This window comes from Electrona antarctica (genome assembly GCF_951216825.1).
Source record: "Electrona antarctica genome assembly, chromosome: 21".
NCBI lineage: Eukaryota > Metazoa > Chordata > Actinopteri > Myctophiformes > Myctophidae > Electrona > Electrona antarctica.
Window position 1 is genome coordinate 12,762,871 of NC_136802.1, and position 23,031 is coordinate 12,785,901.

Consider the following 23,031-nt stretch of genomic DNA (forward strand, 5'->3'; position numbering starts at 1 on the left):
ATAGCCATCTCCACAGAGCTGGGTAGGAACAGGTGTTGTTGTGTCTGACTTTGTAATGAACATTTAAAGGAGCATTCAGTGATTTGGGTGATTTGGAAAAAACCCCGGTCCGCCCCGGTAACAAGATGTGCACATGCACAAGCACTACAGCACACACACACCAAGGCCCGCCCCCGCTCGATCATGATTGGCAGAAGGCCCCTCTCTATCCTGATTGGATGAAGGCTGGGCCACCTAGCCAAAATAGAAACCTAAGGTGTTTTGACCCCCAGGGGTTAACTGGGGACAGGGAGGAACTCCTTATATGGTCAGCACACTCTATAGTAGGGAGGATTATCAAAAAAAAATCACTGAATATCACTGAATATACCTTTAAGGTGTTTGCAGACTGCTGCGTCTTCGGACCCGAATATCGGAGCAAATCTCGGGCTCCGCGTCAATTTGCAAGGACCGCAACGGAAAAACGCAGCAGTGTGCAAACGTCTGATTTATACGATCTACAAGCTCACGCCTTGTGAGTTTGTATAGATCGGTTATTTGCGGCTCCATGCAGCTTTGTAAAATGCTGATTCTAGTTCCCAGGCAGACATTTTAATTGGCCATTGCTTGTTGTTGTCGACTTGTGTGGAAGCTTGGAGAAAAAAACGGTGTTAATTTAACTGTAAAAATGGATCGTCACAGGTCCATTTTAACACATTTTACAGTGTTGGTGTTCAGTGATGCTGTTCACGGTGTTGCTGACGATCACGGTTTGAGAGCCAGTGACATGCAAACCAGTTATTGTGTATTTGAATATTTAAAGCTTTTGTAAAGCAGTTCCATTTGCCATACCTGATTTAAGTTTTTATCCCCTCTCATAGCCCAGAGCTCCTCATTCTGAATGAGGTGAAGAGGGACTTAATAGTTGCAAGTAAAAAAAAAAAAACAGGATGTTAGTTGAAGAATGGCCTAATATAAATCATCTGAGTCATTGAATGTCTTTAGTCTGAATACAATTCAAGCTGTCATTGGAAACCCTCATGGGTGGATGAAACACAATGTTTTTATGTTTTTAATTCATGTGTTTGTAATGCGTCAGAACACATTAGAGTGCTATTGTTGTGGATTATAGCTCTAAAGCAATCATTATTTTAATTTCCTGTGAACCAAATAAAACGGGGCTTCTTTTGAAAGTTATATTAACCAACAAAAGACGAGGGCACAATGCCAATCCCAGACATAATGCCCTTCATTTTGTTTCGCTGGCACACCTGACAGGTGCCTGGAACAGGAGGCTGTTTTTTATTTAGGCCTAGCATTTATTTAGATTTCACGCTGAGCCCCTCCTGAGAAAAACAGCTAGTGTTTTGTTGCGGGCGTCGTGTCATTGACAAAGCACAGCAGCTCAGAAAGCCTAATTGCAACACAGCCCGTTTGACTCTCTCCTAATATCGTGCTACTTGCGGAGAACAAGGGAGTTATCACTGTCAAGTTAGCAGGAGGTGTGTAACGGTAAATATCCGAGTATAATTATTTTTTTGTTTTTCGTTGAAATATTCTATCTAGCCGTGAACGGTGCACCCATGAGCACTTCCAGCGGGGGGGGGGGGGGGGGGAGGGGGAGGCCTTATTATAAAGGAAAATCAATTAGCAGAGTTCATTATGTAACCGTGTTGCTTCAATATTTAATGGAAATGAAGCAATGGGTGAAGAATTTGACCGTGTAGAGATCATAATTTGAATAACAAATGGATACTTTGGTGAGACGCATATGACCCATTGACTTGATTTCTTTGTGCTTCCCCAAATGTTGTTTCTCCATCATTTTTGTTCCAGTTTCTATGGGCCGATTCATACTCCTATTTTACCACTGTTTCGGCACTGTAGTGCCAAAATGATTTCGGCTCGTCAGAAATGTTCAGTAGCACCGAAGAGCCGACTTTAGGATGGTACCCGCCCCCCCCCGAACCTCAAATGACGTCACATTATAGGCTCTACAGAGCCGAACCGACTTTTATTCGGGTCTAAAATAGGAGTATGAATCGGCCCTTACACCCAAGACTTTCACCAATGATGAGAAGGGAAGAAAAAATATACATAAAGACGCTTTGTGTTTGAATGAGTACCCTTGAAACATCAGTGCCATAGTGTATCATAAGACTTACTTTTGGTCTGGAATACATGAGCAGTTGGCAATGCTGGGCTGCAGTTCCGTCTTGTACTACTTTTTTTTCCTGTCTTGAACTAGGTCCAAGCCCTACTCATAAATATGTATTTTATGATGTGTGTTCTTTTGCCGCTTGCGGTTTTTCTTCGTGTGCCTAAGCTCACACTTTTTCTTTTTTCTTTGTTTCCCTTCTTTTTTTTTTGTCAAGAGCAAATTTAACTACTGTGATACAGAAGTGTTTCGGTGCCATGTGATAATTTCTAAGCAACGCTCGTCGTGCAAGAAGCGTACTTAATGTGAGATACGGTGGAGTCAAATACATAATACACGGGCCGCTCACGCACAGATGCCGCTCGAGCTCTGAGACACAATCTGTTACGCCCACACGCATACACAGAAACATGGACTTTTGGTTCCACAGAGCCAGGGCGGCGTTGCATTGTCATTGTCTTCTTTCATACGCGCATACGTCTCCGGCTCCAGCTTGGTTTTGCTGTGTTTTTGTGACCATTTGGCTTCAATGCCCTGCAAAAAAGGCCAGTTGTCAAAGCTCAGGCTATGTGAAGTGTGATTATGTGATGTGAATCTGTGATGGTGTCTCTCCTTTGATATCGCCTATACAGTATATCTACTGTAGAACTGGGTTTGTATGCTTGTGCTGTATCTATGTCGTTGCTGTCGGGAGAAACCTTGTATGTCCAAAACTGTTTCAGGAAAGAAACAAGTATTTAGTCACAAGCTCTTGTTAAATACTTTTCTTTGGTTCAATATTAATAAAACCCACAGACACACTTAACCATTTTCACTATAATTGTGTCTAAATGAGCAAAAGTAGCAGCTCTAAAGGCATTACAACACCAAACACCATACCTGGTGAAGTGGATGTGAAGATTCATGAAGACTGAAAGGTGGATTATAGTTGATTATCTGCATGTAAAACCATATTCTGATTAATTTAATCTCTTAGTTACACCAACATCGTTCTTTGCTTTTGTAATTGGACTGGAAGGCCACCCTATTATAGACATCTTATTCTAATACGTTGCCCGAGAATTCTTTCGACATTTTGTCTGTCTGTTACCAATTTGGAAAGTGTCTGAACAATAAGCGTATGGGCCAATTTGCTGTCTGGAGTCTGGACAGCGCGTTTGAATTTCATTATGCCACCGCATGTGTCTTTTCAAGTGTTTTGGAATAACATTTGGACATAGTTCTTGTCAAGTCGGTCCAAATTATCTGATTTCATGCCGTATTTCCTTTCCCTCCCCCGGAGCTCTCAGGGCGTTTTAACCCATTCAGGCCTGACGTCGAAATTTAAAAAAAAAAGTTTTCTAAATCATGACAATTTTCGGAAAGATTTGAGGCACATTTTAACGATTTTTCAAAAATAGCAGACCTACAATTTCATAGCGCGCCACTCGGTGGCGCGCTATGAGCTTGTAGATCTGCTATTTTTCAATAGCTAAATTATAACAATGTTTAAAACACCAAAATGGGTTCCCGCCCCAAAATGGGTTAATGGTTAATGTGGTTAAACGCTAACGTGACATGGATGCGTTCCAGGTCTCAATGGATTAATAAAAGTGCCGGTCGCTTTTGAGGAGGATATCTATCTCCTCCATCGAATAATAACAGGCTCTCTCACACATTGCTATGCATTGGTCCTTAAAAGCCCTGCAACCACGTAAACATTGTCACTGTCGGGCAGAAACCTCATATCTCCAATTGAATGCCACAGACGAAAAACAGTCTTAGTCCTACACTATTGATCCATAATGTATAAATGATAGATAAGGGTTCAGGACAACGAGGCCTTTTCGTGGAGGGGTCAGAATGAAATTTGGACTTAGATGTTTTTCGTCTGTGGTACTCAATTGTCAGTGGTGTAAAAAAGTAATCAAATGTTTTTACTTATGTAAAAGTATCATTTTTTGTAGAAATACAAACATAAACGATCTATAAGTGTTGTGAGCTTATAGGTCAGCTATTTTCACTGTAGTTTTCATAAATACTTAACTAATGAAGAGTATTAACAAGAGCTTGTAACTAAAGAATAACTACATTGGCCTGGGCCGTGGCTCAGCGGTCCAGGCACCTTGGCTGGTAATCCAGTCTGGCAGTGTGCCGCGGGTTCGACTCCCGATCCCGACGGCCTTTACTGCATGTCTTCCCCCCCATCTCTCTCCCCATTTCCTGTCAGACTACATTGGATCGGTTGAAACACAGGCAATTATTTTTTGGACATATGAGGTTTTCCGACAGTGGCGGTATGAAACATATAAAGACTTATAGACAGGAGTGAATGTAGTACTCGGTTGCCAGTATATTGAAGCTGCGGCACTGTACCGGGGCCTTGGCTTCCAGCCAGGTCTTTGCTGATGACTACATCAACCGCTTAATAATCTCCAAATGTTCTGCTTGTGCGGCGACGGCAATCGTGATCACTCAGCTTGCTTTCTTTCTCTCTACCCCAACCAACAACCAGAATTATGCCTCTTTCTCTCTACCCCAACCAACAACCAGAATTATGCCTCCTTCTCTCTACCCCAACCAACAACCAGAATTATGCCTCCTTCTCTCTACCCCAACCAACAACCAGAATTATGCCCGTTCACATCTGATGTGGGATTAAATGTGGAATCTTCTAAATCAGGATTAACCACATGAACCCCAGTAATAGGCGTGTAGATTGGCTATTTGAGATTTGATGTAGTGAGGAAAAACGAAGGGGACCATTCTAGACCGCATGGAGACCTCGGCTAACAAAAGGGTATAAGGTGTAAACACTTCATAATATCCAAAATGTTCTGTTAATGTGGTTAACACCCCGAACGCCCGGGGGTTTGGCTTTGCAGCTTCAGAGCCTATTTCAAGGTTGCTCCGCGCCATTTTGGAAGTAGCTAGATGTAGCCAAAACACCCCCGAGGGGATCGACAACAACGGGAAGTATGATTACTTCTAACGCGACAAGCGACGGGACGGGGGCTTTTTGACGATGGGCCGTCAAAAACACAATATTTGGTTAGAATTGGAAGCATTGATTTAGATCAAGAGACGTTTTAACGGCCCAGGCGGTGGCGTAACCGTCTGGGCACCCGACTGGTAATCCAGTCGCAGTGTGCCGCGTGTTCGACTCCCGAGCCCGACACGGCCTTTGCTGCATGTCTTCCCCCATCTCTCTCCCGTTTCCTGTCAGCCTACTGTCTGTCCCTTCAAAAACCAATAAAAGGCGTAAGCCGCAAAAAAATATCTAAAAAAAAAAAAAAGAGAGACGTTTTAACGTGAATTTGGATGACGTCCCAACCGGAAATGACATTGAATGTTACTCAATCGACGCTACCAGCCGGCAGACCGGTGCGCTCCGTTATGATATGATTAAAGACGGAACTTTTGATTAATCTCCGTCCTGGGCGCGCAGCGGGATGTCCTTCCAAATCAGATTTTCATAATCAGGGATTTATATTTTTATTATAGGATTAAGAGCCAGATTATGAGATGGCAAAAAATATCATTTCATGTTGTGCCAGAATGCAGTTTTATCAAGCTAGGAAGGACATGCACATGGGATGTACAGTAAACATGAATTGGTGTAGGAGGTTTAGTCAACGAGTGATACTGTATGTCATTAGAATTTAGCATTGGATCTTTCTCGGTGCCCATTCGGTTTGTCCAGCTGTGTAGGCACTGCTGTCCTTTGCTTTGCGGTTTGACCCCTGTGGTAACCAGATTTTCTGACGTCCTACAATGGAGTTATCTCCCCACAGTAGTGAGTGGAATGAATGCCTAATGCCTTTTCAAGGGGACATTGGTATTGGGCACGCTCTTTGGGATGTCATCATTCATTTTGTACAGATATATTACCCCAGATACCGGTCAATACCAGATAATACAGAGGGTTTGGATTGCTGAATCACTAAAGCTCTACTTAACCATAATATGATGAGATGGTTCTGATGTGGGATAATCATTGACTCTCATCTGGCTTACTACAGGCCTGTTGATCGCTCATCCAGTATGTTCATACTTTACATCAGGGGTTCTCAACCCGTGGGTCGCGACCCCTCGGGGGGTCGCCAAATTATTTTAGGGGGTCCCCAAATTATTTTCAAAAAAAAAAAAAAAAAAAAGATTTTTTTAAAATTTTATTTTCACGATTTTTCAAAAATAGCAGACCTACAAGCTCGTAGCGCGCCACTCGGTGGCGCGCTATGAGCTTGTAGATCTGCTATTTTTCAATAGCTAAATTATAACAATGCTTAAAACACCAAAAGGGGTTCCCGCCCAAAATGGGTTAAGGTTATTGTAGCAGTCAATTTATATTGGGGGTCGGGAGGGGGCGGGGCGGGGGTCCCGAGACATTGCCAAAGCATTTCCGGGGGTCCCCGGCCAAAAACGTTGAGAACCCCTGTACAGGACTGTTGATCGCTCATCCAGTATGTTCATACTTTACATAATTGCTCATGGAGATGTAAACTTCTGTAATGTAGTATTTAGTGAACAATGCACCGATCGGCACATCACACGTGTTCTCTTTCACAGCAGCCACGGGCTCATATACTGTAGCATGCGCGAGACACATTTTATGTTAACTAGCTTGTCGATGATGTCATTCGCTGGTGTCTGGGTGTGCACCAGAGTAGGCTCTCATGAGCTTAGCCAAGGTCAAAGGGACACGTTTGACTCATGTAGCCGAGGGAGTATCCATGGCAACCAGTTTGTTGTGTGGGCTGTTTTCCGGCATTTTCACATGTACATTCACAAATCACGCTAGAGTGATGCCAGATTTTTGGATCCGATCCCAATTTTGGAGAGTCCTAGACCACCGATTATTATGTTTGGCAAAAATCTTGAAATATATTTGATTCGATTTGATTAGTTTCTGTTTGACAACATTTCACTATAAACAAACGAACCCATACAAATAAACGCATTATATTACTTATTTATCTTTAATTATCCAAAGAACAAGCAAACAAATAATTATAAAATACACACAAAAGGATCTCTGTTTTAAGAACTCAAATAAATAACGTTATACCTTGATACATCAATCTGCTATTTTGGAGTCGTTTTTAATAGGTAAGGAATTATTCGCAGCATCATTGCTGATACCATTGTTGTTTTTCATCAACAAAGTCAAACAATGGCCAATTTATCGGCCAGACCGATACATCAGTGGATCTCTGATTCTAAATACATTCACATTCTGCTGGATCTCTGATGGCAGTTACCGTCAGATCTAACACATTCTGCTGGATCTCTGATGGCAGTTACCGTCAGATCTAACACATTCTGCTGGATCTCTGATGGCAGTTACCGTCAGATCTAACACATTCTGCTGGATCTCTGAAGGCAGTTACCGTCAGATCTAACACATTCTGCTGGATCTCTGAAGGCAGTTACCGTCACATCTAACACAAATACACATGCATGCAGGGACGTGCACACATAATACACCACAGGGGGCTTCAGCCCCTGCCTTTTTACCCGTCTAAAACAACTGCCCTTTCCAGACGATGAATGCAGCATTTACGGTGAAAGAGATGCAAAAATGCCACTCCTTTCCATGCCATACCGGAAGGCAGCATTCAGGAGAATTGCTTTTTTCCCCCGAAGTCTTCTGAACTTGGAACGTAGCACTTTGCGTTGGACAAATTTGTTTAGAAATCCATGTCATACACTGCATCTCCAGTAGAGAAAGAGTGCTGGGTTGCGACCCAAAAATAGCTGATCTACAAACTCTCAACGCGTCGCAGCGCGACGCGTTGTGAGCTTGTAGATCTGCTATTTTTGTCCAAAAGCGCCCTCTTACGGGATTTCAGCCCCTGCCTCTCTCTGTAACACTCTCTGCACGTCCCCTTATTCACATGCAGAAACAGTCATCCACATGGACCACATGCAGAAACAGTCATCCACATGGACCACATGCAGAAACAGTCATCCACATGGACCACATGCAGAAACAGTCCTCCACATGGACCACATGCAGAAACAGTCATCCACATGGACCACATGCAGAAACAGTCCTCCACATGGACCACATGCAGAAACAGTCCTCCACATGGACCACATGCAGAAACAGTCATCCACATGGACCACATACAGAAACAGTCCTCCACATGGACCACATGCAGAAACAGTCATCCACATGGACCACATGCAGAAACAGTCCTCCACATGGACCACATGCAGAAACAGTCATCCACATGGACCACATACAGAAACAGTCCTCCACATGGACCACATGCAGAAACAGTCATCCACATGGACCACATGCAGAAACAGTCCTCCACATGGACCACATGCAGAAACAGTCATCCACATGGACCACATGCAGAAACAGTCCTCCACATGGACCACATGCAGAAACAGTCATCCACATGGACCACATGCAGAAACAGTCCTCCACATGGACCACATGCAGAAACAGTCATCCACATGGACCACATGCAGAAACAGTCCTCCACATGGACCACATGCAGAAACAGTCATCCACATGGACCACATGCAGAAACAGTCCTCCACATGGACCACATGCAGAAACAGTCATCCACATGGACCACATGCAGAAACAGTCATCCACATGGACCACATGCAGAAACAGTCATCCTCCACATGGACCACATGCAGAAACAGTCATCCACATGGACCACATGCAGAAACAGTCATCCACATTGGACCACAATCATGTGTGGTTAATTTCCCTCCCTCAGTGGGGGGAGGTGACACTTCCACGGGCGAACGACAACAACAGACGTCCATGAATGCGTATCTGCGGTTTCGCAGTCGTAGTGTGTGGTTGATCACACCCTCAGTGGGTTTGGCCGACATGGGAGCTTGAGCAACTTGTTTGTCAAGGGGTGACAATTTACAAGATGACTTTATTTGTCCCTAGGGAAATCTGCCTTGGACATAACGGCTGCCACATAAATACAAAAAATACATACAATTAGAGTGCAGTACAGTGCAGACATGAGTGCATTCAAGTACATGCAATGCATGTGCAACACGGCCCCTCATTTCACACGGTTCTTGAGTTTAGGACAGTGGTTCCCAAAGTGGGGTCCGGGGACCCCCAGGGGTCCTTGAGGAGAGTTCCAGGGGGTCCCCAGCTAAATGATAATTAGGAACCAAATGGACCCTTATGGGTCTGTAACTCTGAGAGTGTACAAATGGACAATTGGACCCTAACGGGTCCATTTTGGTTCCATTTGTACAAGTTAAATTAACTTTGATTTTATAATATACATTGGGGGTCCCAGAGATAGAAATGCCATTAAATGGGGGGTCCGTAGCCTAAAATCACTGCTAGAGCCATAAAAACCTTCTCTTATGGGGGTCCCTGGCATATATTTTTTAATGGGGGTCCGCGGGCTAATTAGTGTCAATTTGGGGGTCCTTGACATGAAAAGGTTTGGGAACCACTGCTTTAGGAGATTCACTGACGAGGGATGAAACCCTTTTTGTATCCACATTCAGGTATCTTTTCCTGTATTTAATTGGAACCCTGCTGTGTCTACCTGAGGGCAGCGGTTCATATCCTTTGTACGGGACGTGGGATGGGGTCAGTCTCCTCAAAGAGCTCTGCGAGGGAGGGATGTGCTCCCTCACCCCTTTCACTTTCATCGCAACTTCAAACACGCAAAACTTTAATGAGAGCATGATGAAACAATGATGCATTTAAAACGTGCCTTTTCTTCAGAGAACGTGCAGAAAAGGTCTGCGGTTGCCTGGGTGGCTACAAGGCACGGCGGCTCACAAATAATACATGGCAGCCTTTATTGTGGGCTCGAGAAGCGAGTCCACTATTGTTATCGTGATTATTCCCGGGGCCGTTTGGCCTCTGGGCTGTGACATCATGTGGGTCTGACGGTGTTGATTTTAGTTTTAGTCCTAGTCGCTTGAATAGTTTCCATTTAGTTTTAGTCACCTGGAATGTTTTAGTGTTAAGCATAAGATTTTAGTCGACTAAATCTGCAGTTGATTTAGTCGACTAAAATGTATTTTGGCGGGCCTTGATGCCGACTGTTTTTACACACACAGCTATTTTCAGCATGCAACCAAGAGCTTCACACAAGTGTGATATTTTTTTTTAATATATTATTTTGATTTTAATAATTAATTGAATTCTGGGCCATGGCTCAGTGGTCCAGGCACCTTGGCTGGCAATCCACTCTGGCAGTGTGCCGCGGGTTCGACTCCCGATCCCGACGACCTTTACTGCATGTCTTCCCCCCCATCTCTTTCCCCATTTCCTGTCAGCCTACTGTCTGTCCCTCTATACAAAATATAAAATAAAGGCGAAAGCCACAAAAAAAAACATAAAAAAAGAAAATGAATTGAATTTGTCTCTGAAAGTGTAAATAAAATAGTAATTTTGTTGGTTAGCCACTTGCCTCTTAACCCATGTTTCCAAAATAGTCCACCCTCACATGGCACTGTTGGACTAAACAGAGGAATGTTCTTATCTTCCCCCCCCCCTGATAGGCTTTGGACGCCGCCATCCAGCCAGTGCAGAGGGACCCACGGTGGAGGGGGCGTGTAGGGAACCCTGGGTGCTGCTGTGTTGTTGTGGCTCACGCCAGCCTCGTCTGACCGGACCCCTCTACTGGGACTAGATCGGGCAGTGGGCGGTTAGAGGAGGGTGCCATGTGGACCGCACGCCTGCTCCTCCTCGCCAGCCTCTTTGCACCAGCCGCTCTGGGTAAGTCTGGCTCCCCGGAGCTGGCACGCGGTTCGGCCGTGTGTGTGTGTGTGTGTGTGTGTGTGTGTGTGTGTGTGTGTGTGTGTGTGTGTGTGTGTGTGTGTGTGTGTGTGTGTGTGTGTGTGTGTGTGTGTGTGTGTGTGTGTGTGTGTGTGCGTGCGCGTGTGCGTGCGCGTGTGTGTGTGTGCGTGTGCGTGCGCGTGTGCGTGCGTGCAAGAGATTTGAAGCAATAGCTGAATCTCAACCCATACACACCATTTTAATTTTCTATCATTTTGTCAGCCAATGATAAAAAGCCTTGTACTCTGGAGCCTTGCTGTACTTGAGTCTTCAGTCAGTGTCTCGCTGCTTCTCTCGCTAATTAGCGGTTTTTTAACAAACTCCACTCAACTTTTTTTTTCTCTCCCTATTTTTCATCTCTATTCTTTGCTTCAATCTCTCTCTCTCTCTCTCTCTCTCTCTCTCTCTCTCTCTCTCTCTCTCTCTCTCTCTCTCTCTCTGGCTTTCTATTTTTAGGTCCGTCTCTCTTGGCTTCGTTGCTCACTCTCTCCTGGCTGTAGAATGTGAACTGAAATCATTTTCAAAGAGCCATTAACTGTACTTTCTTTTCTTTTTTTCCTCTCCTATTTCTTTGGGGGGTGGTGGGGGGGGGGGGTGGGGGTGTGTTAAGAGTAGTGAGAATCGCAGGGGAGGAGAAAAGCTCTCTGGCTTTCATGGTTTCACTCATTATGTTAAGAACAGGAACCCTCCATGGTTTCTCAGAACAGGCTCCCATTAGCCGTGTGTGCCGAGTGTAAAGTCAATTAAGGCATTTGAATTCTGATTTAAAAGAAGTCAATGATGGAGGTGGAAGGGTGTGTGTGTGCGCGTGTGCGTGTGTGCGCGCGCGTGTGTGTGTGCGTGTGCGTATAGGAGGCCAGAGGGGGTCAAATTCAGTCAGCGTTTCGATGTTCACAGTATTGGGAATGGGGAAATGGGCCATAAATATGCTAATTATACAGCTAAAACCATTAGTATGGGATTTGAAGCTAATTGAATTGTTTTTTTCCCTCCTTCTTTGTGTGTGTGTGTGTGTGTGTGTGTGCTGTGATATCCTAAGGCGTGCATGGTGGTTGTGGTGGGGGATGCTGGGTGGGCTATAGCTAGCTTGCACTAATGAAAACAAGCCACTTTGACGCCATTAGTTGTACTTTAATGCTCAACGGGAGCGGGTCAGGTGACAGCCATGTGTCACGGGGCCTGTCGCTGTGGTCCACGGGGGACGGAGGAGGTTGACGCATCACCAAGCGGCTGATTTACTTCCCTGGTTAGAGACCCTGTGGCGAGGGATCTGTGAGCACAATATATAGGTTGCATATTTAAACCGCAAAGTGCTGTAGTTGTCTCTCAAATTACACACACCGGGATGGGGTTGCACCGAGAGCTCTGACACCTTTTAACGTGAATTACGGCACTGTGCATACATATAAACACACACTCACACACACACACACACACACACACACACGTACACACACACGCCCACCTGATCCCTGCACTCACAGTCTTTATGTGCACATTACTTTTGCTCCACTGACCATGGGTTTCATTGTTTATTCCAAAAAATCAATTTCCTATTTCCTAATCCATAGCCATCTGCTTTGTGGATCGGCGCTAGCCAAACAATCAGTGGCCCATTTGTTTGTGCTGGAATCCTCCTAGCAACCAGTCAACCAACCCATCAGGTTACTGCAGTGTAAGTACATTTACTCTCAAGTAGTGTATTCGAGTACAATTTTGAGGTGCTTTTACTTCACTGGACTATTTCCATATCTTTAATTAAGATTAATTAACTTATTAATTAATTAATAGTTTACTTGTGATGCAAATATCCTGCATCCTTAGACTCACTGAAAACCATCCTGGGATGCAATACTGTACTCTTAACGTTGTTGAAGTAGGACTCATAAAATGGCCCTGAGACCCATCTAAAAGACCACCTCTGGGTCCCGGGACGCATTACATTGAAAACTTTTTTACATCGGTGTTTAACTTCTACTCCACTACATCTCAGCAGCAAATATTGTACTTTCTTTTTACTGCAGTACAATTATTAGATAGCTTTAGTTGCTAGCTACTTTGCAGATTTAGATTTTTTATTATCAAAAGTATTAATCAGAAGTCATATATTCTTTTAATAGCATATCTACTGCATATCCAATGCGTGACTGTTTTTTGCAAATATCTGTATAAAAATCATCAGTAATTAATAGTCCAGTAATGTGATATACTGTATGTTTGAAATCTGCATAATGAGTACGGTACTTTTTTTGATAATAATAATAATGAGACCCCTATCTCAAAACGTTTTGTTCCAGGGACAGTGTGACGCCCAGAAGCCAAGATTCGAGTTAAACATGTTCGCTTAAAAATAAATAAATAAATGTTTTCCCGGTTTAACGGGTTAAGTAACAAATCTGAGTACTTCTTCCACTACTGGTTTGCTGCCTGCCACCAGGCTCTCCTCATGGGATTCTGCTCTATATTGAGATGTTGCCTAACCTCCTGTAGGCTATGTTGCCTGAACACCCGATTAAGACGTTACATCGCATAACCAATTCGATTATCTCTCCCAGTCGTCGTTGAGATGCAGCAATCCCATTTAACAGGCCGTACACGCTGCAGATGCTGAACGCGGACAGGGCCAGATGTTGCCAGTGATGTCTATTTTGGGATGTTAAGCCATGGCGCGTCTTTGTGTGCATCTCCCTAAGAGTGTTGGGAGCAGCGGGTACCCTAGGGGGATACTGGCCTACTTTGGGATGGTAATCTAGAGGTCCCTTGTTTCTCCATGCACACATGCGCACGCATGCACATGAGGTGTGTAACATAATATGCGTTGGCATTCTTATACAGATGCCCTTCCTCACACATAGGGCTCCATTTTCGTCACCACTAAACCCCTTATCCCTAAACTTCTTTGCCTTTTTTTATTATTTTGCAAAACATTTTTGAATAGTTAAAATGGCCAGTCTACAAGCTCACAACGTGTCAATGTAGATTGGCTAGTTGAACTATTCAAAAATGTTTTTCAAAATAGTAAAAAAAGGTCAAGATGTTTAGGGATAAGGGGTTTAGCGCTGACGAAAATGGAGCCCCTAATGTTCACACCATTTGCACCCACGCACGCACGCAATAAAGTAACATTACTGTAAGTAATAATGCTATTTGGCACTACTCTCTCATATGAGATATAATATTACATATATTAATATTGCATTCGCTATTCAAATAAATAATCCACTTATTACGTCATCAGTGCCCTCTCTATTGGATTATTAGATTAATCCAAATGAATCGAAAGCATATATTCTTTAGTCTGCACAATATTCATTGCAGTCACAATGTTTTCATGGGTCACAATGATCCAACACATGCAACAATCAATTTAAGTGTGTTTATTTTGGACCTGTCCTGTATAGTATTTGTGTCTTGCCTGTATCGATTTGATCTGTGGAGAATATTGGCTCCATTAGTCAGGTGCAAAGGTGCGATTACATCTTGCTACAAATAACATTAGTCCAAAATGGGATGTCAAAGTAAGTCCAAAATAGTCGTTTGTAGACTCCAGAGAGTAATAAAACAATTTTGTTTTTCTGCTGCAGCAAGAGAAAACTATTTCCGTTCTTTTCCTGTCTGCTTATTGCAATCGTTAATACAATAGTGCACTGGTAGGCAATAGGCGACGATGCTATCTGGCCTGGCTTTTTAAGCTTGTAAATAATTTACGATATCTGCCTGACAGACAGTCCCACGCATATTTAGGCTACAATGTCCAAATCGAGAGTCCACCTGTACACGAAGAGCGCTTATTGTAATGTAATTGTATCCATCATGTGAAAATGGAATCTTGTGTTTCACATGCCTGAAACAATGGACCCGTTTCTCCCCCCGAAGAGACCTTGAACAATAATCGGCTCCCGTTCTATGAAAAGGATCTTATCTCTGTTTCGAAAAGGAGTACGACTGTCTCCAGATAAAACATTCCTTAAATGTGAGGACATTAAAGTTCATTAAAAAAAAGAAGAAAGTAAAAACACATAAAAAGATGTGGTCTGTACAATATGATCACAGTAGTATTTCTATCTGCAGATGTAACACACTGGGTTGTCTCGGTTTGCCCTTCTATGCAGTCACTTAACTTTTATAGCAACACATTTATTATTGCAAAGACGGCCTTCTGCCACATGTTCCGGTTCTTAAATTAGCCATTAATTATATTCGGCCCCGAGGCCAATCTCACTTGCCGACCCCTGTGATAGTACTGATGATGGCTGCAGTGCTTGCTGCTCCTGGGTCAGTTGTGTCTGCCCACCACTTCCAGGCATCTTCTGGATACCAAGAAAGAGACCTAATTTGTTTGGTCGGCTAAGTTCCATGCAGGCATCTTCTGGAGACCAAGAAAGAGACCTAATTTGTTTGGTCGGCTCACCTAAGCATTATGCCATGAATAATATTGTCCAAATCTCCTTCTTCATTATTTTTACTAGTCATGATTTCAATCCCCCCCAGTCTTTTCATTCCAGCAGCAGGCTTTATGAATTAGTCGCTAGCAGTGTTGTTTTTGGCAGCATTTTGATTTTAGTTTTAGTCGTAGTCTCTTGAATAGTTTTCATTTAGTTTTAGTCACATTTTAGTCACCTGGACTGTTTTAGTGTCGACTAAACATCATAAGATTTTAGTCTACTAAATCTACAGTTGATTTAGTCGACTAAAATGTATTTTGGCGGGCCTTGATACCGTTGTAATGGCTGATTTTACACTTGCTGAAAATAGCCGATCTACAAGCTCACAACGCGTCAGCTGATCTACAAGCTTGTAAATCTGCTATTTTCAGCATGCAAGTGTAAAATGACTGGATCTCTTGTCCACTAGTCCAGTCCAGTTTTAGTCTAGTTTTTATTGACGAAATTGTCAATATATTTAGTCTTAGTTTTAGTCGTCATAGCTTAGTTTCCATTTACTTTTCCTCAGTGAAAAAAGGTAGTCGACCAAAATTTTTCGTCTTCGTATTAGTCGACGAAATCAACACTGCTAGAAAGAGACCTAATGTGTCTGCTCGGCTCACCTAAGCATTATGCCATGAATAATTGTCCAAATCTCCTCCTCCTCCTAGTCATGATTTCAATCCCCCCAGTCTTTTCATTCCAGCAGCAGAAGCTTTATGAATTAGTCTCTAGGTCTGTGCAGTGGACGGCTGCATTGTTACTGTGCATCCCCACCGTGCTGTGATAGTGTATTAGATCTTAGTGGATCAAGCCCTGAGAGTCTGCGCAACTGAACGTGTCGTGCATTCTCATCAACTACTGCAGTTGCCTTCTGGGCTGGCCCTATAGTCTTCACTTGTACATAGTCTTTTTTTATTCCTAAATGTTTTATCCCACAATTTTGTAACCCATTTTTTTCACCCAGTGTCAATTATCTAATGTAATCCTGGGCGCTACACTTCCTCTGCCAACCTGGGGGGGCAGCGGACTGACCTCATGCCTCCTTCTATGCATGAGGAGTCCAAGCTGCTTCTTTTCACCCGACAGGGGAGAGTTTCCCCGGCCGGACGTAGCGCGTGGAAGGAACACGTTATTTCCGACCAGTTCCTTTCCCCTCCATCGGGAGGAGGGGGTAGTTTAGAGACCAGGATTACGGCATGTTTTTGTGAGGGTACCTACCCTAGGGGACACGGGGAGAACATGTGACACTTGTACATAGTCTTGTACCCGACTGTTGCACAGTTTTGTCCTGAGAGGAAACTGAAGAGACGCTCTGGGATCATCTTGACAGGTCAGGAGGGGTGTGTGTGTGTGTGTGTGTGTGTGTGTGTGTGTGTGTGTGTGTGTGTGTGTGTGTGTGTGTGTGTGTGTGTGTGTGTGTGTGTGTGTGTGTGTGTGTGTGTGTGTGTGTGTGTGTGTGTGTGTGTGTGTGTGTGTGTGTGTGTGTGTGTGTGTGTGTGTGTGTGTGTGTGTCTGTGCGTGCGTGCGTGCGTGCGTGCCTTTTTGAATAAATGGAAGGGATGTGGGACTAGACTAACTTGTCAGCGGAGATACTGTTGGTGAGTATAGGAATAAAAGTGTTCCTCCTCATCATCACGGTAATATGGAATAACAGTGGAAAGCACTGGGACATGCTGTGGCCCACAGCTACACAGCACATTCATCATATGTTTTCTGTTGTGCGCGCAAAGAGCCCCAGGATGGATTAGTTTATTCATACCATTCGGTGGTGGAATCAGAGACACAGGCGGCGTAATGGATGACACCCCATGGACCACTCCAGGAGACCGAAGCACGAAGCCTGGCGGAACATTTTTCATAATCACAGGCCAGTGCATGCATAGGCTACATCACAAATGGAAGTTTTTTGTTTTTGCTATGCCGATGGAGCGGGTGTGCGGGGGAGGAGGTGCCAGCGGTGGACAGACAGTGAGGTTTCGATGTGCACACGATCAGTACATACGTGTACGCATTTGTGCTGTTGCTCAGAACAACGTTAGGTAATTGACCACTCTGCCAATTACATTCAAGGGGCTACACGCAAGACGCAGCCACCCACCCACCCTGCTATGGACAGGAAATGACAAGCACCCCCCCCCCCCCCCCCCCCCCCCATCTCACTCAATCACTTTGCTGTGACTCGCTATTGCTCACTCGCTCAAATATTCAGACGGGAGCGCTCTCTTGCTTTGCCGGCAAACGCGTGGTGTGCGTGAACTCGCGCGCGAGCAAGTACGTGCACCGTAGGAATACCTTGCGCTGCGCAGTTGGAGCTATCCATCACGCGTATGCTAATGTTAGCGCTGGCCTACCGTACGGCATCAGCCAATAGTCTGGTGTCGGTCTCAATGTTCCCCGTGCCCGACTCACTTAATTAATCTCCTCAAGGCTCCATCTGCCAGGGCATCCCTGGATTTGCCTAATTTGCTTAATTAATTAAACAAATTTCTTTCTTGAGCTTGTGCTTCTAGTCGCGGTGAAACTTTGAAGCCACAACCGTCTGAGACACGACGCGTGTTGTTTTGCTTGCGAGGTACCTCTTGAAGCGTGGAATGGAATGGCCTGGCCTTCTTTGTCTTTCTGAGTGAGTGTCAATCAAGTGTAATGTGTAGGCGTTAATTTGCGGATGCTTCCACTGTAGGTTAATTATTTATGTATGAATATGACGTAGCCAGATTGTGTGAGCACAATGTGTAATGTAACACTCCAAGACTGGGTGCCTGTAGCCACGGAAACCCAGACGTTTTTATTTCCAGGGAGAGAAAAAAAGAGTCTGGGGCCGAGTCCACTTCAATGCGGCATACAATAGAGCAAACGTCGATCACTCTCTGCTGATTTCTGATCATCTGCACCTTTGTTAAATTGACGCACATGTACACACACACACACACACACACACACACACACACACACACACACACACACACACACACACACACACACACACACACTCCTCTCTCTCTCTGTCGCTCTAATTAATTAGTTTCATTTCGCTAAGCTGCGTGTGTGTGTGTGTGTGTGTGTGTGTGTGTGTGTGTGTGTGTGTGCGTGTGCGTGTGCGTGCGCGCGCGCGCCTGTGTCAGTTTATTTTATCTAAAGAAATAAAGAATAATTTCACCCTCTGCGTGCCCCTCTAGGTTCATAAGCCTGTGTGTTAAGTATGAACACTATTCCATTTAATTTGCAATGACAGACAGGAGACTAGACTCATTTTTATAGAGATAGATACGGTACGTTATACAGAAGATGAACACGCTGCCTGTCATCCTTTGGAGGGCAGAGAGGAACCTTAGAATTTACATGCGTAGATTTTTGTGAAACCAATCTGCTATGTACAATCTGCTATGTACAAATAGCAGATTTACAAGCTCACAACGCGGCACGCTGCGATGCGTTGTGAGCTTGTAGATCGGCTATTTTCAGCAAGTGTAAAATCTTTTTTACATAACGTCATTTTTTTATTATATTTTTTAACCCATTCTGGGCGGGAACCCCTTTTGGTGTTAGCATTATGTTATGCTTTAGCTATTGAAAAATAGCAGATCTACAAGCTCACCGAGTGGCGCGCTACGAGCTTGTAGGTCTGCTATTTTTGAAAAATCGAAGAACCACTGACATAGAAACATAGCTTTTCCAGAAAACTGTCAGGATGTAGAAGACATTTTTAGAATCTGATCTCAGGTCAAAATGCTATTTCACATTATGATAGAAGTGTGTTCGTAGCTCATTTGTATACCCTAGTATACCCATTAGTCATTACCGGTATGAAGATGTGATTTCGGCAGCCCACAGGAAATGTGAACTAGTTTTAGTAGCGGATGGTTTTCCATTGTATTCCTGGCAGACTTGAAAATAACCCAATTTTAATGCTTGAACAGAAGCCTCTCTATTTCCTTTTTATTGGTAATAGGTTCTGCTTTTCCTCCCATATACTAGGCCAGTCTGTGTGACTGAAAACAGATAAATTGCACTGCGGTTATTATGGAGAATTTACTTCATTTCTATACTCTCCCTCAGGGCCACCTCCACAGCTGTCATTTGGATGCCAACTTCTTCCATTATCTGTCTGCTGAATGCAAATGTAATGCTTTTTGTCACGTGTTTCTGGATAGTTCCGCATAATATTGTCGGTTCATTCACGTGACCTACTTTTATTGGAATTATCATTTTGGGGATTCTTCAAAAATAGCAGACCTACAAGCTCATAGCGCGCCACTCGGTGGCGCGCTATGAGCTTGTAGATCTGCTATTTTTCAATAGCTAAAGCATAACATAATGCTAACACCAAAAGGGGTTCCCGCCTTATCTGTCTGCTGAATGCAAATGTATTGCTTTTTGTCACATGTAACAGTGTTTCCGGATGGTTCCGCATAATATTGCCGGTTCACGTGACCTACTTTTATTGGAATTATCATTTTGGGGATTTTTCAAAAATAGCAGACCTACAAGCTTGTAGCGCGCCACTCGGTGGCACGCTATGAGCTTGTAGATCTGCTATTTTTCAATAGCTAAAGCATAACATAATGCTAACACCAAAAGGGGTTCCCGCCTTATCTGTCTGCTGAATGCAAATGTATTGCTTTTTTGTCACGTGTAACAGTGTTTTCCGGATAGTTCCGCATAATATTGTCGGTTCACGTGACCTACTTTTATTGGAATTAGCATTCTTGGGCCGTGCTTGTTAGGGGTGTAACGATTATCTTAACAGCGATACGATACGTATCGCGATACATGGTTGACGAATGACGATACGAATACGATACATGGACGATATTGGTTCATTATGGCGATACGATACCATTCAATGCTTTGATATCGATACAATAACGATTTAGCAAATACATTAACCCATTTTGACCTGAGATCAGATTCTAAAAATGTCTTCTACATCCTGACAGTTTTCTGAAAAAGCTATGTTTCTATGTCAGTGGTTCTTCGATTTTTCAAAAAAAGCAGACCTACAAGCTCGTAGCGCGCCACTCGGTGGCGCGCTATGAGCTTGTAGATCTGCTATTTTTCAATAACACCAAAAGGGGTTCCCGCCCAAAATAGGTTAAATATGTGTGAAGATTGTGGATAGTGCAGGTTTTTTCAGGGAAATATTTATTATTATGGATATGGATATCAATCAATCAATCAGATTTTATTGTCACTTCCACAATATACACTGGGCATACAGGGGAGCAAAATACCGTTACAAATAATAATAAGTAAATACAGTGATTCTCTGGCAAATAGATGGACATTGTATTTGAACACATATGGACAAACCCACACCTTGACATGAACACAGAGAATACACACATTTATCGATAGACCAAGTGTAGTCATATGGAATGGAAAAGTAGTTAACCCATTTTGGGCGGGAACCCCTTTTGGTTATGCTTTAGCTATTGAAAAATAGCAGATCTACAAGCTCATAGCGCGCCACCGAGTGGCGCGCTACGAGCTTGTAGGTCTGCTATTTTTGAAAAATCGAAGAATGACTGACATAGAAACATAGCTTTTTCAGAAAACTGTCAGGATGTAGAAGACATTTTTAGAATCTGATCTCAGGTCAAAAGTAGTTAAACCATGGGAGTAATCGTGATTTTAACAAACTACTAAATAAAAACTTGTATGAGTATGAAAAACAATGTATGAGTAATGGTGCTACATCCACACAGAATGTTGCACGGCGATGAAGCATCCAAAGCATCGACCTGTTTGAATGAGGAGTCATCAGATGAATACTGTAATTTCATGTGAAATACTCCGAAATTTCCGATAGTTTATTCGTCTGAACCAAAGAACCAAACCAAGATGAACATCAATAAAAAATAAATAATAAATACTGAGATGCTTTCTCCCAGATACTGTATCTGCACTGAATCTTCTGAATTAGCGAGTGAGTGTCCATACAGTATGTACTGTACAATATGTAAATAGTGTAAATGTCAGTGAATATATGAATGAATATGAATATACATTAAGTCGCAGTTAACTATGGAATCTAGCATTGTGTGTGTGTGTGTGTGTGTGTGTGTGTGTGTGTGTGTGTGTGTGTGTGTGTGTGTGTGTGTGTGTGTGTGTGTGTGTGTGTGTGTGTGTGTGTGTGTGTGTGTGTTGGTCGGGGCGACTGTGGCTCAAGAGGTAGAGCAGGTCGTCCAATGATCCATGGGTTGGCGGTTCGAATCCCGGCTCCTCCTGTCTACATGTCGAAGTGTCCTTGGGCAAGACACTGAACCCCAAATTGATCCCGATGTGCTGGTTGGTACCTTGCATGGCTTCCGCCGCAATCGGTGTATGAATGTGTGAATGTAATGCACAATCTATGTAAAGCGCCTTGGATAAAGGCGCTATATAAATTTACCATTTGGTCACCCCAGGCAAGCCCCCATAGGCCTACTGTATTATGGTGCCGAGGTCATCGTGCCCAAAAATTAAAGCCCGGCCCTACTTCAGCCCGGCCCTCATCAAACCCTGTACCCTCAAGAGAATGTCCCCGCTTGTCACAGTGCGACAAAATTGGGACCCAAATGCAGAACAGACAGGCAGGAGCAGAGCAGGTCACTGATTTATTCACTGGAAACACACAGGAACAGGACTGGAACATAACACCATAAACAACATCTATACTCAAGCAGGGAACTCAAGGAACTGAGGGTTTAAGTAGACACAGGGATCACAATACACAGGTGAACAGAACTAACAATCAACACTGGGATTGGCTGCGAGACTAACAGGACACAGGTGGAGTAAACTAGTAATCACAGGGAGGTGAGACAAGACAGGCAAACACCACTATGCAGAACAGGAAACACTAGGGCATCACTACATAATAAAAGTACACAGATCATAGTTCATGATAGTACAGTTCGTGACACCGTTACCACCCTTAGATCTCCATATACTGTATGTTGATCTGACCTCATCAAACCCTGTACACTCAAGACATGCTCCTTATATGGCCAGTACAGAATTCATCCCATGCCAAAGCGCCAGCGCTCGCCCAGCAGTCTGCTGTCAACGAGGCGCATGCGTGCGTGCACGCGACCTCGCCCTCAGGCGTCTTACTAGTTGTAAACACTGAGTGAGTGCGTGCGTGCGTGTGTGCGTGCGTGCGTGCGTGCGTGCGTGCGTGCGTGCGTGCGTGCGACAATTCAACAATTACTATTAATGAATATATGTAAACTGTCAATGATGAATACAAAACAGTGAATATGAAATTACTATATAGTTTCAACAGTAATAATGCGTGCAATCCAGTATTCCTTTAACTTAAATTAAATGTTCGATGCTGTGTAATTCCTCTAGTAACATGCATCCATGTTGCATTGCATGCTCGCATGAGGCACGAGAATCTCCATCCCTTTTTAAGCTCTCCCATAATGATGAAGAAATCGATAGCTGGTTGGTACTGTATACAGGAGGAGGTGGAAAAGTGGCTTTTGCTGCTCGTGGCATCCGTAGCCAACCCGCCTGCCGCTGCCAAAGCGCTGTCAGTGCTGCAGCCCGAGCGAAACGAATGACGGCAACATTAAGCATTGCGCCTAGCTTTCGCCCCACAGGGTTAAATACCTCTGGAGGTTTTATAGGTGTCCGCGCCGGGGGCCCACGTATATCTTCTGAATAAATGAATTAGAGCGGCCCTATCCACCCACCCGGGTTCCAAA

General features: G+C 43.8%; 1 protein-coding gene across 5 annotated transcripts in view; it reads left to right on the forward strand.

Moving 5' to 3' along the window:
- Positions 1-23,031, forward strand: part of LOC306913665 (adhesion G protein-coupled receptor L3) — a 347,671-nt gene that overhangs the window by 90,456 nt on the left and 234,184 nt on the right. For all 5 annotated transcript variants that reach the window (XM_079490459.1, XM_079490461.1, XM_079490462.1 and 2 more), the window contains exon 3: positions 10,634-10,850. In XM_079490459.1, coding sequence (XP_079346585.1) covers positions 10,796-10,850 — 55 coding nt within the window. In that variant the 5' untranslated portion in view covers positions 10,634-10,795. The remainder of the gene's footprint in view (positions 1-10,633; positions 10,851-23,031) is intronic.